General features: G+C 42.3%; 1 protein-coding gene across 1 annotated transcript; it reads left to right on the top strand.

Annotated features, from left to right (window-relative positions):
- Window positions 1–5294: 5294 nt before the first annotated feature.
- Window positions 5295–16592, top strand: med1 (mediator complex subunit 1). Its single transcript, XM_051417301.1, has 16 exons — window positions 5295–5479; window positions 6457–6563; window positions 7499–7577; window positions 7839–7893; window positions 8237–8369; window positions 8596–8624; window positions 8739–8810; window positions 9101–9175; window positions 9557–9720; window positions 9832–9943; window positions 10129–10253; window positions 10342–10469; window positions 11273–11474; window positions 11591–11686; window positions 11853–11958; window positions 12041–16592. Exons 1-16 carry the CDS (start codon window positions 5359–5361, stop codon window positions 15870–15872), a joined length of 5436 nt encoding a protein of 1811 aa, XP_051273261.1. The 5' UTR covers window positions 5295–5358; the 3' UTR covers window positions 15873–16592.
- Window positions 16593–18288: the final 1696 nt, after the last annotated feature.

The raw sequence follows: 18288 nt of genomic DNA, 5'->3' as shown, positions 1-18288 counted from the left end.
CACCAAGGTAAAAGAAACACTGTGCATAAAGTAACCTACTCTAACAACACTCTGAGAGAGGCCAGCAAGTGTTGCTATAACCAGCAAAATCCCAGCAAGTGACATCAAACTCAAACAGACTTGAGATGCCACAGCTGATGAGCAAATGCTCGGGTTGGCTCGCCACACGGCAGCGAGTCATTCAGCTTGGTTAGCCAAAATCCAAAGAGTTTGTCCAACTTGTGTTTCTCACCACACTGAAGAACATTGTTTCAGTGCAAGAAAATCCATACGGCACACACGCATTTAGACGGGAAATGTCTACCCACAACTCACAAGAAACACGTTGGTTTGTATGGGGAAAATGGTTAGTTAGGATTCATACTTTATCCACGTTCCTTCCATATAAATAGCAAAAGCAAGGTTGAAAGAACAGTTCAAAGAGTGGAAAAGATGGAGAAAATGCCTAATAAATAGGAAAAAATTGATTTTCAAGTGATTTTCAAGTACTCTTCATGCTGGACAACACTAATTGCCTCATTACAGACAGGGAGGTCTTGTTTTGTTCAAACAGTAGAGGAAACTTGTAGTCCATTAAGCCAATCGCTAATATTTGCATCCTCAAACGAATGCGAAGGATCTGATCAAGGCTGGGCCGACAGGAAAAAACAGAAAGCTCACAAGTTAACTGGAGAAACAACAGATCGTGTCCAATTCTATAATGGTTGTTTGTGGAATGCCTGGTTGTTGTTGTTGTTGACATTAAGAAAGAGGGAACTACATAATGTGATACCACAGATTAAATTCTCTTGTGTGTTAATATGTGAAATCAGCTGCTTTAGACTGGTTTGGAATAAAAACCTGTACATGAACGTGTATGTCTGGTTCTGTAAGGAACGATTTGTACACTGCAAAGACGTAGTCTAATTTGCAGATAATGCAAAGACAAAGAGGTAACATATAATCCCACTTCGCCCAGGCAAAAATATCAAGCTAAAATACTTATTTACTTATTTTAAGAGAGGATACCACAGTATGCAAAGCAACATCCCAGTAAGCCTCTCAAAACAGGACAAACATAGCAAAAAAGTCTATTTTGAGAGCTAAAACATAAAGGAATTGTAGAAAACTCATTCCAAATGCATAAAGCAATATTCTGAAAATGTGTAATGTATTTTGTGATGATAGAGGTAAAACTGTTGTGATTATGGAGTAATAAAGGGAATAAAGTGCAATAGAATTGTCTCACTTAACCTAGTAAATTATATTGTTCTGGCTGACACACGCTTAAAACAAAAGTAGAAAATATTCTATTATGGCTCAGTTATTCCAAACTAGAACAGACAGAAGTATTGACAGCACGCAGGGTTTATTGATTTTGACATTTTTCTTTTGTTTTCAGAATAAACATTCAGCTTATGCGCTGTAGACCAAGGATTTATGTTAGCACAGACACAAATATAAGAGTGGCAATAAACCTACGGTAAATATGAGGTGTGTGTGTTTAGTAAACACACACATGCGGCATTCGGACCGCCATGTGGAGTGTATGTGAGAGAGGTGGCGTTGCTAGGAGCACCAGGTTGTGTGCAGACAGTGGTAACAGAGTAGAGACGGCAGCAGCAGCCTGGCAGTAGAGAAGAAAGGAGTGGAGCAATGCCAAGAAGATTCCCCCTGAGAGACTGTAGGAAGGGGAGAGAGAGAGAGACAGACAGACAGAGAGGGAGAGAAACATGGAGAGGGCACGCTGATATGATCATGTGTTTGCCACTGAACGGTATAGGAACAATTTACCAAGGCAAACGTCTGAGGGGCGATATCACTGTACTCTGACTTGGATGTGACTCTAAAATGGTCATTAAAAAGCAAAAAATAAATAAAAAAAACAACAACACAGCTTTTAAGAAATATTATGGCGTGGATGCACGGAAATGGTGATGATGGAACAGCAGGAGGGGGAAGATGGTTTACAAGGTTGACTGGAGGGATGAGAAAGAGAGAGATGGAGTCAATCTGTTGGGGCTCATGTTTGCCGTCCCTCCTCATGTCACCCATCCGTCAGATAAACTGTTAGCCTATTTCCAACCAGCCCACGTCACTTCCTCACCTCTGCGTGTTACCCCGCTGCGCCTCTCCCTTGTTTTCTATTTGTTGTCTCCTTTTCCAATTTCTCTCTTCCTTCTTCTTCCTGTGCTCTTCCTTCCCTTATTTTGTCTTTAAACGGGGAGTCGTGTGAACAGGCTATGCAAATGAGATGGTTATTACCCCACTGCTCATCAAGCCGCGCAGAGGAGACATTAATAGGCTGATGAATATGCATGTGAATTTGTTAATTAAGTTAATTATTCTGCTGAAAATGCATTCGTCTTCCAAGGACATCTTCCCCAGGATTTCAACCTGCTCCACTCATTAGTCATGCGATATTTCATACACAGAGTGAGAAAGAGAGAGGGAGGCAGACAGTGGGAGGGAGAATGAAGGGGAGAGGAGACAATGCTGTTTTTGGAAAGTGGGTGCCATGAACAGTTGGGGTTGTAAAAGTATGGGGTAAAAATAATGTATCTTAATGTCATCAGTGCTCACAATGGGATGTGCAGTAACTACCCATAATAGCAAACCACATCCTGCTTTCCAGATATGGCACATTATTCCCAAAGAGTCCTAGCTGGAGTTTATACTTTCAGAGTTTTCAGCATCTTTTTTTTTTGTGGTTGCTTCTACCTCACTGGTTACTTCTCCCTAATTGCTTATTAAAACCCTCTTAAATTAACTTTTTGTGCCAACTTTCCAACACATTAATTAATTGTTGTAGCCAATTAAGTGCCGTTGTGCAAATGAGCCTCATCACAAATGGTCCTATAGGGCCGACCCCTCCTTTCTCTCTCCCCTCTCCCTCTGTCTCTTGCTCTCCCCTCCCTCTACCACCCTCCCAGCTAGTCTTCCCAGCTGCCCTTGCACTTCAAGGCACTCGGTGCCAAAGAAGCAGAAACTGTGTCCTGATAATGCTTCACTGTTTTCTGGACCGTTTCCAGCCTTCAGGCTCACTGATCTTAAACTTGTATGATAGGTGAAAAGCAAAATGCTCAGTCTATTCCTTTTGTTTGGCACGTTTGTACAAGACTCGACTTAATAAAACTGCTTGTGAACCAACCACAACAGCCATATTGCATTGTCTGATTAGTTTTCCTGGTAGAACGGTGAACTGTCAAGCAGGCACGCATGCACCAAAAAGGCTATCGTTATTCACGGCAGGTAAAATGTGAGTTCACCTAGAGAGATGATGAAAAAAGGAGGGTAGTCAACTTCAAAGCACTCGATAAGGTTGCCAAGCTGTTCACGCATCTCCATCCCCTGTGTTAAAACTGGAAACATGCAGAAGAAATGAAATACATGTGTTTATAGAGATGTTACAGCTCATTCATCACCATAAGATTTTAACAATATAAGAAAAGTAGGAAAAACGGCACGAGTATGATCAGTTTCTATGGTATCTATGTCCTGTATCTAGGTGTGTATACACTATTCACCACATCACATTTATATGTAGTGTGTATGTAGTATGTTATATGTGTATATGACTATGCAGATCTGTATATTCACTGTTTTACACTCAACAACAGGGGTTTTTTGTGTTTTGGTATCAGCCATCCACATTCGTTTGTTACAAAAGTCGTTTTTATGAGGAATAAATTTATTACATAAAATGAAAATGCAAAAATTACAGACTCTATACAACATATGGCGCAACATCTAATGAACAGATCGGTCTAATTTAGTTGAAGTCTTTCCAAAACTATTGACAAGAGAGTACTAAGAATGTCAAAGTAACAGAGTGGGCAAGATACCCTTTCTGGTCAATGTGACAATCCCTAAACTGCTTTTTTTATTACAAGCTGTGGCATTTTTCAGTCCTTCGTTTGAAATGACATTAACATTTACACATCAGGATGTTAACAACATGCAGTGACACCTCTTTCAGAATGGGGGCTGAACTTTCTTTTATTTTCCACGTGTCTGGCTCCGTCCACTCCACTGCCATTCGGACGCGGCACTGATACACCCACCAGGAGGATTAGGGAAGGTTTAGCAACTGTGCCAGCCTCACTCCCTGTGCCACCCCTTCCCTCGGCACAGAGGGGGGTCCCGCTTGGCATGGCAAGGTGAACTAGCCTCTGATTGATGGGCATGGTTTCAGCCCGCTACTGTGCTCCCCAAGGCCCGTGCCTCCCTTTCCTTTCTCCTACTGCTGTCTTGGCAGCGGTGCCCACCTCCTCTTCCATGCCAGGCAGCCAGCTAAAGCTCCTGGTGGGCACATCAATTACATAGCGGCACCTCCCCTCTTTTCTCATGTCTATCTGTGGGTCTGTCTACTGTCTCAGACGATGCCAATCTGCTCCCTCTCCATCTCCACTGCTGTCTATAGCTATCTCGTGTGTGTGTGTGTGTGTGTGTGTGTGTGTGTGTGTGGGAGTGTGTGGTTTTTATACTCATGTTCACAAATATATCTTTGCATATGCACAAATGCACATGTATTCATGCACACACTCCTGCTCCCTCTCTTAGGCAGGTCATAATGGTTGGTGGGAAAATCCTCCCCAGAGAGCACTCATTGCCACAGGCTCAGCTGTACAATAGGCTCAGGTGTGTGTGTGTGTGTGTGTGTGTGTGTGTGGTGTGTGTGTGTGTGTGTGTGTGTGTGTGGTTGCCTGTGCAGGGCATGGCTGCTTTTGCTGTTTAAAATGTCTTTATCTACTGCTTAATTATCTATTGCTTCGTGTGACTGCTTTATAAATGAGGGTATAGAAAGTACAAATTGTAGAGGGGAAGGAAAAAAAAAAACAATAAACATGTTTAGACTCTTCATTCTTCTGTTTCTTAAGTCGATTAACATGAATATTTCAACCTTCCTTTTGGATTTGGCTTTTAGCAGCTCTTGGCAAATCATGAATCATTTACTTGCAGCAATCGTACGCCATCTGGAGTCTTTATCAGACATTGTTTTTTGTTTTTTAAGCACGGATTTGAATTTTGCTTGAGAGGAAATAAAGGCAATGACACTCTTCCTCCTTAAATTGTGTCGATAAATAATCAGAAATAATTAGAAAAATGCTGCAAATTAGAAAAATCCGTCTGAAATTAACTTTTGTGTGTGTGTGTGTGTCCTGCTAAATTAGTTACATCAACAAATAACTGCACAACACATTTTATTCTGAAGCTACAGACGAAGTCAGCTTCATGTAAGTTTTGAAGTGTAAACAAATCACCGACGAGAAAAAAAAGGGGAAAAAAGCGTTTACCACTCACCAGGGTGCAGTACGGAAACTCGGATGGGTGTAGCGGGGAAAGGCGAAGCCGGGAAACTGTAACCGGGGAGAGACAATGGCGGCGGGGCCCGGTGTTTCTATGCAGAGCGGCAGCCCTGCGAGAGAATTGACTCTCTCGGTTCAGCAAGGAGTGAATCAGACTCATGGAGATCGGACCAAACCCGAAGAGGCAACAGGTGAAAACGAGACCGCGAGGTTTTATTTCCGTTTGACTTCTGGCTAACGGCCGGCTAACGGCTGGCTAACGGCTGGCTAACGGCTAACTTAGCCGAATATGTGACGTTATAGATTTTCATTCTCACGTTTTTTTTTTTTGTTGACATTTTAATTATGTTAATGTACGTGTCTTTGGGTTAAACAGACTCATATTTACTGGTGAATTGCGAGTCGATGTTGTGTTTGTGTCAGCTTGCAGAAAGCTTAATGTTAGCAACTCGCTAACATCAACTTTGTAGAAACACAAACACGACAGCGTCAGGGGCCTTTTGGAAGTCATTCACTGGCATCACACAATTGAGTTTATTTTTAATTAGTAATGTTGGCCCACCTACCTATTATAACTAACATACTGTAGCTCTGTAACTAGCTCGTTATGACAGATAATGTTAACAGGAGATTAGCCTCTGTTTGTGTTGACACCATTATGTCTCGACCCAGACTGACACAGTAGTTTGTGGTGCTGATTTTCTCTTTTGTTGTAGTTTGGATTCACTGAGTATGACAGGGATTATTGCTCTCAGGTTCACCAGAAGAAAAAGAAGAAGAAGTTTTTTTAATCCCCAGTGAGGAAATTCTTCTTTTTCCACTCAAATGTTTACACCGAAGACACAATTACAATCTGTAATCTATCTGTAAATAATACAAGAAACCACCCTTTTCTGTGCTAATTCTCTAAGTAATACAGTATACACTGAATTGCCAGTGTAATAGGTACACCTAGTTAAAATTGGCCTTAATTGTGTTTAAACGCAGGCAGGGAAACACGCAAATCATCTCCCATATTAAGATAAATTAGTTCTCTAAAAAGGACTGAAATGTGATGGAATCAGTGTGATGAGACTTTCAATATATTTAAACAAAACAGGACGAAACATATATGTAACTTGCATTTTTGTTTAACTGTTATATCTAATGTATATTGCATTTTTTTCAGAGTCAGAGAAGCAGAGTCGCATGGCTGCCTTGTTGGAGAAGCTTCATGCCAAACACAACGCTTCACGGCCATGGCAAGAGACCTGCAAGGTTGTGCGTCAAGCCATGGTGAGACGGAGAAAACTTAAGTTGTTTGAATTTACAAACCACGTTTTTAAACCTGTGACAAGTTTCAGTATTGGAGATTGCCTGAATGTCTGGAACCAGTAGACATGGGCCCAGTGAATAAGTGTTACTCTTCTTGGTTGGGCTTTTACAAACCAAACGAACTGGATGCCTCTGCTCAGACCTGAACTAACAAGGAGAAATTTAACAAACATTCGGTAGGGCAGGGAAAAATGTCAGCAGGTTTGCAAGAACAAGCTGCTAAGGTAGCTTGCTTCTTATTTTATTTTATTGTGAAAAGTCAACAATCAATACTTGATGAAGAAGACGTCACTCTGACATCTCACTCATACATTAGTGAGAGTGAGTATCTCGAGACGGGATAGAAATGCAGTTTCCCCCCTTCATTAAAATAGATGGGTTCCATCTGCAACTTTTAATTGGTAACGTGGTGGCACTACAGGTCGGTTGCAATACTGAAAGTAAAAAGGTTTTTGTCAGTACTTATGTGCACATTGCCTGCACTAAAAATAATGGATCCGTTCTGTACCTTTTTTAGGTGAGTGATAACATTGGAACCAGCAATTTTTAAAGACCTTGTATATAATTTACCATACAATGTTCATCTGCACCCAGCAGTGCAAGACTTGCATCTTGGAACAACCCCTCCTCATATCTTATTAAAGTACCCACAAGAGACTCTCACTACCAACATGCTCTTTTTACATTTGTAGCAATTAATCACTTACATTTTTTTTACTTTAATAACTTACCTGTTGGGCCAATGAAACTATAGTAGTGACATTTAAATGTCTGACCTATCGTGCTGACTAAGCCAATGAAAAGCAAACCTGAACACCAAATCTTGTTTATAAAGCACTTTTATCTTTTCCCAACTATTCTCTAATATCTCTGTTTTTCTTCACGCTGTGTCCCAGGAGAAACGCGGTGTGATGAATGCTACAGGTCACCAGCTCCTCCTCACCTGCTTGGAGACCCTGCAGAGAGCGCTGAAAGGTGAGACTGTCAACTTCAAGGACAGAAACACAAGGGAGAGCAGAGCAATATTTTCCATAGGAATGTGTTAGTTTCTATCAATAGACAGGGGAAACCGCTGTTATAGAGCAAACTAATAATGTAAAGGTATTTTCTTATAGCCAATCATTAATTGAAGCAGCAGGCCTCACATAGGCAGTAGTAACATTGTTCGACACTGTTATAACATAGTCACATTACATGATGGTACAGTTCTCCATTCTTCACTGCTTTCTTTTTCAGTCTCATCTCTGCCCTCCATGACGGATCGTCTGGAATCCATCGCTCGGCAAAACATGTGAGTTGTTTCCCTTCTTCTTGTGTTTTCTCACCCTCTCACCTGGTAACTCCCAACTAGGACTGATTCAGAAGGTAACCCTCAGTTTGGGAAGTAGAGGCTGATGGAGGATGAAAATGTAGTGAGGTTGATTAGAATTTTCTAAATTCAGCTGAGAATTGAAAAAGTTATTTTTTATTATTTGTACTGTTCTCTCTGTAATTAATAATTGTGGACTGGGTCATTAAGGATAATTACTAGCTTATCCAGTATACTAAAACCTTTTTTGAATTGACTTAAGTGAAACAGGTTACTTCTCTTTTGTTTCTTTCTTTCATTTTCTGTTTTTGTATTGTCTGAACAGGCTGGGCTCTCACCTCAGCCCATCAGGGACAGAGTGTTACATCACATCAGACATGTTTTATGTGGAGGTGCAGCTGGACACCAGTGGCCAGCTAGTGGACGTCAAGGTGGCTCATCAGGGAGAAAACCCTACGGTCAGTTTACTTCAACTTCCACATGACTCCATAAAGCTGAGTCAAATAAGGATCAAGTTGGTAATCAATCCTATACTTGTCTACTCCAATTTAAGAATCTCTTCACATGGTTCTCCAAAAGAAGCTACATACCTTTTTTTCCCTTTATTAATTTGATTCATGCACCTTGGTGAAGTTTTCCCAAAATCTGTATTATAATATTATTTTCTTGATTTCTTTGTTATAGAGTTGTCCTGAGCTGATTCAGCATCTAAGGTGAGTAGAAACACAAAGTGTAGGGTTTCTTATTTGTGATGCAGGCACCTTTTGAGAGATTCTTGTATTGGTCTGAAAGCTGTCTCAACCAACTCTTTTCCTGCTTTATATCAGAGAGAAGAACTTTGAAGAGTTTTCCAAACATCTAAAGGGACTGGTCGAACTATACAAGCTCCCTGGGGACAAGTAAGAAGACTTGTGCATTACAAATCGATAATTTCATTCCATTAATTTTGTGTTGTGGAGCCAAACTGTCTCTGTTCTGTTCTCCCAATTATCTGATTAACTGAATACAGTATATTTTCTAAAAAATAACAGTTTCCATATGTACTTAAGTATCAGGCTATGGTAAAGGGCCAAAATTGTTAATCCCAGCATTATGATTAGAGACAGTTATTTTATAAGATACATATACCACAAGTCTTTTATGATTGTTATTGTTTTCAGTTATGTATCATTTTGTTTCTGTGTTCCAGTAAGCTGAAGACCAAGATGTATATAGCACTGCAGTCTTTGGAGCTTGATCTCACCAAGATGATGCACATGTTTAGGTAAGATCACAAAATCTGTTTTTTTGTTACCTTGTACATCATCCTTAGTATCTTTAGTTCACTAGCGTTTTGCAAATGCTGGGGTGTCGTGATATATTGCGATGGCCTAATTAGGCTAAATTAGATAGCGCTTGGTTTTAATGTAATTGTATTATTTAAGTTGCACTGTGATCAATCAGAGTCATACAGCAGAGGGAGACCTATTCAGAAGGTATCAAGGGTACAATTTGTGTAATGTTAATAGACTGTAACCTAATAAATCAGTGCAACTGGTAAAATATACATCTACTAGTAGCATGAATGAATAATAATTAGGAGTAAAAAGCCTAATATGAGCATCTCTTTTTTTAATGCATACATTTTTGGTTGTGTGTTTTCTAGGTTGGCAACCAATGCTAATACAGTGGAGACTATTCTTCATGGCAGCGTGGGCTTGCTGACAGCCAGGAGTGGTGGCCATCTTGTTTCTCTTCAGTGTTACGTGTCCCCTTACGACATATTTGAGGAAGGAACGGGCACACAGCTCAACTTAACAGACAGCAATGGTAAGTGCAAAGAGGAATTAATAAATGTACATAAGAAGGAGAAAGTTACCCCAGCCCCAATCCATTTTCTAAATGATTGCAACTTTCTCCTTGTGTGGATAATCTTTGCAGTTCCACGTTCTCTGGGCGTCAGTGTTTCCGTGACAATCGAGGGAACCTCTGCCGTCTACAAGCTCCCAATCGCTCCACTCATCACTGGATCCCACCCAGTGGACAACAAGGGGTAAGCGAGTATACCGCATTTTATATGGGGGACTTATAAAGTTCTTCAAAGAGCAACTTCTAAATCTGAAAATCTAGATTTATTAAACGCTTTGCAGTCATCTGCGGGTTATTTTAGTATCCCAGTCCAGCGCTAGTAGAAAACAGAGAGAAAACGCTGATTAATTTATTTTTGGTGTATTTCAGGACACCTTCCTTTTCCACTGTGACCAACTCCAACTGTGTGGACCTGCCAGCTTGTTTTTTCCTCAAGATGAACCGCCCCATGCCTTTCTCGCTGTCCTTTATTCAAAAGATGGGCAGTGCTACTTGTGAGTTTACCTCATGAACATTGTATTCTTGAAGATGCTCCTTTTGTTTGATAAGTTGGACTTCAACCTCTCTCCATTTTGTTCACAGCAATCCCAGTGTTTGAGAGCCCCCCCAGCCTCTCGCCTCTCTACCAGTTAATCGTCAAGAGCCAACGTCAGCTCCTGGAAGAGGGCAGTTCCACGCCACCGCCCTCGCACAACATGCACTTCTATTCTGTGAGCAGACTCACACAATACCTCCACACACACGATTAATATGTTGAATCTCTCTTCTTACCTTTTAATTCAATTTCGTTAAACATACAGCCTGTTCTTTATGGTTTCTTGATTGTTCTTTGCTTACAGCAATATTGGTTGCTTGTAATTTTGGTTACCTATTTGAATTCAAGCCTGCTCTATTTTGGGTTATTGTGAGCTGCAATTAATGATTATTTCCATTAACAATTAATCTGTCAATCATTTTGTAGATTAATTGATTAGGTGTTCAGTTGATAAAGCCCAAACTCAAAAGTCTTGTTTTGTCCACAACTCAAAGATATTCAGTTTATTGTCATAAAGGACTAAAGAAACCAGAAAATATTAACATTTGAGAAATTAAATCCAGTAATTTCTTTCTTAAAAAATGACTCAAAAATGATTAATCAATTATCAAAATAGTTGGCTATTAATTTTGTCTGTGACAACTAACCGGTTAATCGGCTAAGTTAACGCATAATCATCAACATTACATTGTTACAGAGCTGTTCTTACAGGTATTTTGATTGTTTCTCTCTGTCACGATTACTGTTACAGGTGACGTTTAGTAAAATCTAACTTCTTGTCAATCTGCAACTAAATCTGTGACTTTAGATGGCACTTTGCTGCTCACGAAAGACACCTACATTTATGGTCTGGAAAGGGAAAAAAATGTATAGATAGAAAATAAAGATGAACAGCCAATACAAAAGCAACATTTTAGATTGTTAATCCACACAAATCACTGTTTGAGTAAGAAAACCGCTGTCTTTTTGCTTTCACAGGTGTTGCCAGATCAGCAGCACTGTTACTTCCTGAATGGTGATGCCCCGGTACAAGATGGTCATTCTCTTCAAGGAGCACTGGTGTCCAAGATCCCCTTCCGCCACCCAGCACAAGTGCCACCCTTGTTGGATATCATCCGGCACCAGGCAGCCTGTAACAACTTAATTGGCAGCTGTGTAAAACGAACTTCCATCAAAGAAGGTAGTCATCTGGATTCTGACTTACTGTATTTGGGGAATCAACAACATGTACTTTGTTGTGTTTCATGTGTCAAATTACTTTTGATGAGTGTAGCATTTTTGCTGTTGTTCCCTCAGACAGTTCAGGCCTCCTGCAGTTTGAAGTATGTCCTCTTACCGACTCCAGTTTCAGTGTGTCTTTCCAGCATCCAGTCAATGAGTCATTAGTCTGTGGTAAGCACTCAATTTTACAGAATTGTAATAAGCCATTATGTATTGATATTACTTAAACATCTTTGAATAACAGTGAAACCACAATGTATAAATTGTGGAATCACTTGCAATTCTGTTCTTTTGCTTATCTGAGTCGTCTTTACTATCTTACTTATCCTTCCTCTAGTGGTAATGGAGGTGATTGACTCCAGACAGGTATCCTGCAAATTATATAAAGGACTGTCAGATGCTCTGATCTGCACTGATGAATTCATCACCAAAGTTGTCCAGAGGTGAGATTCATAATTCCTCCTGAATGCATAAATTTGGACAGGATTTTTTTTATTAATAGTAATTGTTTTCTCCTCCTCGTAGATGCATGTCCATACCTGTAACCATGTGGGCCATTCGGAGGAAAGCAGAGACCATCCAGGCAGACACTCCAGCCCTCTCACTAATTGCACAAACAGTGGAGACCATGGTGAAGAATAACCTGCCACCCTCCAGTAGTCCCACCTACATGGCAACAGGCGATGGAACTAACCCCATGGGATTGCCTGGGCTTACAGGGGGTAACACACCTACTGGAGGAGGACCCCCTGGGGGACCTAATTTTACAGGTCCAATTACCTCTCTGTTTGGGATTTCCCGAACAGACAGGCAATCCCAAGGAGGAGAGTGCCCACCCCAAGGAGGCGTGCCTGGCCAGCAACAGTTGCAGCAACAACAACAGGCCGGTCAAGGCCATACAGATGACTACAACAAAGTCACCCAGAATCCTATACTGACAAGTCTATTACAGATAACTGGAAGTGTGGGTTCTAGTCCAAACTCCCAGAATGCACCACCACCCCACCAAACTCCACCTCCAACGTCTTCCCCTGCCAGCAACACAAAGAATCATCCTATGTTGATGAATTTGTTGAAAGAAAACCCCACACAAGATTTTGCCGCACTGTATGGTTCTAGTCCATTAGAGAGGCAGAATTCTTCATCTGGGTCTCCACGGACAGAAAGCATTAGTGGAACCTGCCCTGGAGGTAACGCGAAAGGCAAGAAGAAGCGCCCACGGGGTACAGAAAAGGGTGGCATGTTGCCAGGCACTGCTCCGGGTGGTGGAAGTGGTGGTTTAGGTATGAAATCACAACAAGGATCTTCAATGCCCCAGCACCATCAGCACCATCCAGTCACACATGAGGATGACTTTCACCGTGAGCTCCTCTCTATGGATGTGGACGCATCTCAGAATTCTATCTTTGATGTTAACCTGACTGGTGATGGCCTAGACACACCCCATAGCATCACTCCAGCACCTAGCCAGTGTGGAACACCGCCCTCTGGCCCCAGCATGCCTTATTCACAGTCTCATGGTCAGTCTCAGCAACAGCAACCACCAGGGACTGTACCGCCTCGTATGGTCCGTCTCTCTAGCTCTGACAGCATCGGGCCTGATATCACAGAAATCTTGTCAGATTTGCCTGAGCAGACAGGCAAAGGCAGCTGTGGGAGCCATGGGCAGCACCCCATGGGCAGTGGTGGGGAGGATGGAGGGCCCCTAGGTACCCCCATCCGTGACTCCTCCAGCTCTGGTCAGGGCAGCGCAGTGTTTGATTCAGCAGACATTTTCAATACCAATAGCAATGAAAATCCTTTTCCTGATGCCGCTGACCTGATTGCTGAGGCAACTGCAACTGCCGCCACTCCCACCAGTGATTCTTCTTCCACAAACTTCTTCCCTGATGCTGCTGACTTCAACCCCGATCTCCTGACCTCAGGCCATGGCTTCTCCCAGAACTACTTTGATGACAGCTCTCCAAGTGCCGATGGAGACATGGACCTGGTCAAGGGTTTTGGGGGAAGTAGCCAGCAGAATACCCCATCAGGAACACCTCAGAATCCAACTCCACATGGACAGAGCACCCCAGAGCCCTCACTGAAGGACCCTTTTGATATGGGTATAGTTTTTGGAGGCAGTGGTGGTGGTAAACCACTTCTAGGGCAAGCTCCTGATTTGGGAGACACACATGGTGGAGGGTCCCAGAGTCCCCTCATAATGGGACTTGGACCGGCATGTGGTGACTTTAAAAGTGCAGAACCCAAAGTTAAACAGTCACAGGGACTTATGCGGCCAAAGGATGAGAATGGGGGTAGCGGAGGGAGCAGTTCAACCGAGGGTAAACAAGTCAAACGTAGCAGGACCCCTTCTAGTGAGGGAAAGTCCAAAGAAAAGCCTCCTAAACGCAAAAAGCTGGACCCTGATGGGAAGTCCCCCTCTCACAGCTCAGGTGGACGACCATATACACCTCCAAGTGGTGGCTCAGGCTCTGGGGGAAGCATAAGTGGAGGAGGCTCCAAGTCTCCTGGTAGTTCAGGACGCTCGCAAACTCCTCCTGGTGGTGCCACACCCCCAATTCCCAAAATCACTATTCAGATCGCCAAAGGGACCATAACTGGGGGGAAAACATCATCCCATAGTGGATACACCTCCAGCAGCTCAGCCACAAGCAGCACAGGAGGAGCAGGGGGAACCAGCAGCAGCAAAAGCCATCATTCTCACTCATCTTCCTCTGGGAAGATCAAGTCCAAGGAAAGCTCCACGACACAAGGCAGCAGCTCCAAACCAGGGAGTGCAGGAATAGGGGGAGGAGGTGGGCCATCCCAGTCTAAAGGCTCCTCCCAAGGAATAGGTATTGGTAAACCAGGATCGTCCCCAATCACCAAACATGGGCTGTCAGGGCCTGGAGGTAGTGGGGGTGGAATGGGAAGTAGTAGTAAAATAAAGCCTCAGGGGGGCAAGCCTCCTGGGTCTCTAATGAATCCCAACATAAAGCCCAATATTTCCCCTTCTCACTCCCGCTCCAGTAGCTCTGGTGACAAATTGTCCTCTCCTATGAAAATCCAGCAGTCCCAGGTTCCAGGAACACCTCCTTCTTCTAAGGCTAAATCGCCAATGGGCTCAGGAGGTGGCAGCTCTGGAGGGTCCAAGTCTTCTTCAGGTGGAGGCATGAGCTCCCAGAAGCCAATGGGTGGGAGCTCTTCCTCTGGTTCCGCATCTTCCTCATCATCCTCTAGCTCCTCCTCATCCTCTGGCTCCATGGCCTTCTCAGGAGGCTCCCAGTCTCAGTATGGGGGTGGTGGAGGGGGAGGAGGGGCAGGTGGAGGGGGGGGAGGTGGAGGAAGTGGTGGTGGAGGGGCTGGACAGAACAATGCAAATAACCCCAATGCTAAAGGGAAATCTCCAAGTCGAAACAAGAAACCCTCTCTTACGGCAGTCATAGACAAACTGAAGAGTGTAGGTGGAGGAGGAGTTGGGGAGGATGGTTGTGAGATAGGTCCACCAGTAGGGGGAACTGGTTCAGGATCTGCTCCTGGTGGTGGAGGTCCTGGAAATGTTCCCAGCAGTGGACCTTCAAACATGGGTCCTTCCAAGCATGCCTCTTCCTCCCAAAGCGTGGAGTATAAGCGGGAAAAGTCTGACAAAGAGGCAAAAGCAAAAGTGTCTGTTTCAGGTGGGAACAGTGGGGATAAAAAGCTCATGGACCCAAAAACAGGAGGGGTGAGTACGACCGGTCTGGCCAAGATTATCATTAGCAAACCCGATGGTGGCTCACCAAGCATCAAGGCCAAAGTGACCCTTCAGAAAGCAGGGGAAGGATCTGGTGACTCTATGCGTCCTCAGATTTCTAGCCTCAAAGCTTCCCCCCTCTTCAGTGGCTCCACTCCCAAGCATGACCGCTCCTCCCCGAGCCACAGTCGCTCGCCAGGATACACCCCGCTCAACCATGACAGTGAGAGTGAGTCAGGCAGCAGCTCAGTGGCTGAGAAGTCCCACCAGAACAGCCCCAGCTCAGACGACGACCAGGCCATTCGCCCGCTTCCCCCCCAGGACTACATGAGCTCCATTTCCCTGAGCTCAGGGGAGAAGCACAAGAAGCACAAGAAGGAGAAGAAGAAGCAGAAAGAAAAGGAACGGGAACGGGACAGAGACCGAGAACGGGAAAGGGATAAAGAGAAGAAGAAGTCGTCTATGTCCATGGGTCCATCCTCGCATCCAATAAAAGCAGACAGTTGGTCTCGGTCGCCCATCGCAGCTTCAGATTCATCTTTGTCCATGCTGGGTTCAGAGCGTACATCCCGATCCAGTCCACTGTATATGAGAAATGAAGATGATGACCTTATGGACTCAGCCCTCACTGGCAACCTTTGATTTTATTTAGAAAGTCTCTTTATTTTACTTCAAATTTAACTTTTCTCACACATTTTAAACAAATGCCTTTTATCATATACATTTGTTTGTCTATTTATTTAATTCATGCCTCAAATTGGGATACAAGGATATTGTGGCGCTCTGTCTTGTTAAAGCTGTATTTTAATGTCATATTTTACTGCCTATCAGCATATGATATCCAGGGATTAGGATGCTGATTTTATTTTTCAAAGTGGTTGGTTCACTGTCATCTAAATCCACCCCCAGAATACCAACTTCCTTATGCTTCATTAAGGAAATGGCTTTATACAGTATATTTTCAGAGGAATTTACATCGTCTTTCCTGTGATTTCAAAAGGTCTTTACTGTCAGTAAATTTTATTTCATTTTCTTTTCATATGTAAAAGATCTGCGGCTGTTCGTATGTCATTGCTGTTAAAACAAACCAGACTGCCACAATAGTGTAAGTATGACATCTGTTAAAAAAAAGAAAAGTATTGTAAAGAAGAAGAAGGGTTCAGTGTTCAGTTGCCTTGTTTTCCAGATACAACTGGGAATGTTTAGATTTTGATACATTTTAAACTGTTGATGTGTAAATTAGTGTAGGTAAAGACTGCAAATGATGATGATGATGGAGAAAAAGTGAAATTCTGGTCATATGGATTTTAACTGTAGAAGTTTTAGAAGATTGAAATAAACATTTCACTTCTGGAAAAGTCACTGCCATATTTCTGTATCTTAAGTTTGTCGGGCAAGATGAAAGTAAAGTAAGTAAAAGTTTTATATAGCACTTTTTAAAATACAGTTTACACTTCACAAACAAATGAATATATATAATAGATACAGATACACATGCAAACAACTAATACTAACATAGATGAATAAATGAGGAAAAGAGTAACAAAAATAAGTAAAGTAACACTGGAAAGGAGATCTGTAAGTGATTGAGGTGGATGGTTCCTGAGGGTTGGGGCTACAACGGGCACGGTCACCTTTAATTTTGCAGTTGAAGTGGGGGATGGATAAAAGGCCAAGATTTTAGGAGCAGAGTGGTCGAGGAGTGGAATGAGGAACAAGGAGATCTGAATGTAACTGGGGGCAAGGTCACAAAGTGCTTTTATATTCAATCAGCAGAATCTTGTAAGTAATTCAGAATTTAACAGGAAACCAATGGAGGGAGGTGAGAACGGGGGTAATGTGGGACAGACAGCTGGTTCTGGTTAGAAGTCTGGCGGCTGCATTTTGGACTAATTGTAAACAATTCAAGGAAGCTTGACTGAGGCACATGTGGAGGGAATTGCAGTAATCTAGACGGGAGAAAATAAAGGTGTGAATTAATAGTTTGAGATCTCTGGAAGACAAGAAGCATCTGATTTTTGGAATATTTCGTAAGTTTTGTAACATGATGGTCAAAAGTCACGTACTGGTCAAAGATGATACCAAGATTCTTCATCGTCATCAGTCCAATGAACTGATCAGCTGCAGTGACAAAATTGTCAGGTCCAATTAAAAGAATTTCAGTTTTGTCAGGATTTAGGTGGAGGAAATTAAGAGACATCCAGAAGGGGAATATAAAGAGCAACAGTAGCAGCACATTCCTTGTAACATCTATTTCCCATATTAATTTAAAGTAAAAGTCATTGTAAATACTATATTTAAATTATTTTTTTAGTATATTTTTTCCTTGTGCAAGAGTCAATGGCTCAGCTACAAAGGTACACTAGATGGCAGCAGTGGATCAGGCTGCTCAATAGCAAAATTACATGTTACATGCAATGAGTTACCCACTCCCTGAGGTTAAAAAAATGTCACGCCTTTATTCACAGGTATTACTGAAGAAGATTTGAAATTGTGATGCAACCAGAGGGACTAAAAAGGGACAAAACAAATCAGTTAGGGCGGTCACAAGGATTCTTGTAATAAAAAAAAAGATACATTTAAAAAAATAATCTTACCTGCTTAAGGCATCATCTAGAGGACTTTTCTGTTCACTGAGACCAAGATATAACAGGACAGACAAATGTCTTCTCAAACTTAAAGCATGAAGAAATGTGGCTCAGGTGAAAAGGATGTCTGGCACTCAGTATTTGGATATGTGAGTTTTTAACTAACAGGCCTCAGATACTAAAATAAATTGCATGTGCTGACATTAAAAGGAGCTAAATTATTTACGTTGAACAGTCAAGAAAATCTAAATAGTTGAGGCTAACCAATGAGGATATGATGGTTGTATTATTACATGAAACCTAATGCGACAGCTTTGTAGTAGTTTCAATGGTAAGGTTTTCCTGCACATTGCAAAGAAGTAGAATAAAGATACACAAAGTCTTTCAGTATGAACACAAGTAGATGTAACACAAGTACATATTTTCTTTCTTATTCTGTTCATCATCTGGATTTCTGGTTTGGAGGGTAA

This window comes from Dicentrarchus labrax, unplaced genomic scaffold (assembly GCF_905237075.1).
Source record: "Dicentrarchus labrax unplaced genomic scaffold, dlabrax2021, whole genome shotgun sequence".
Taxonomy (NCBI): domain Eukaryota; kingdom Metazoa; phylum Chordata; class Actinopteri; family Moronidae; genus Dicentrarchus; species Dicentrarchus labrax.
The sequence above is the reverse complement of the archived record's forward strand: the minus strand, read 5'-3'. Positions and strand labels throughout refer to the sequence as shown.

Bases quoted from the DNA above. Each gene is read 5' to 3' on its own strand.
- med1 (XM_051417301.1), top strand. From the start codon at position 5,359: ATGGCGGCGGGGCCCGGTGTTTCTATGCAGAGCGGCAGCCCTGCGAGA. The intron at 9,944-10,128 runs GTAAGCGAGTAT...GGTGTATTTCAG, and splicing joins CACCCAGTGGACAACAAGGG to GACACCTTCCTTTTCCACTG. The intron at 11,475-11,590 runs GTAGTCATCTGG...TTGTTCCCTCAG, and splicing joins ACGAACTTCCATCAAAGAAG to ACAGTTCAGGCCTCCTGCAG.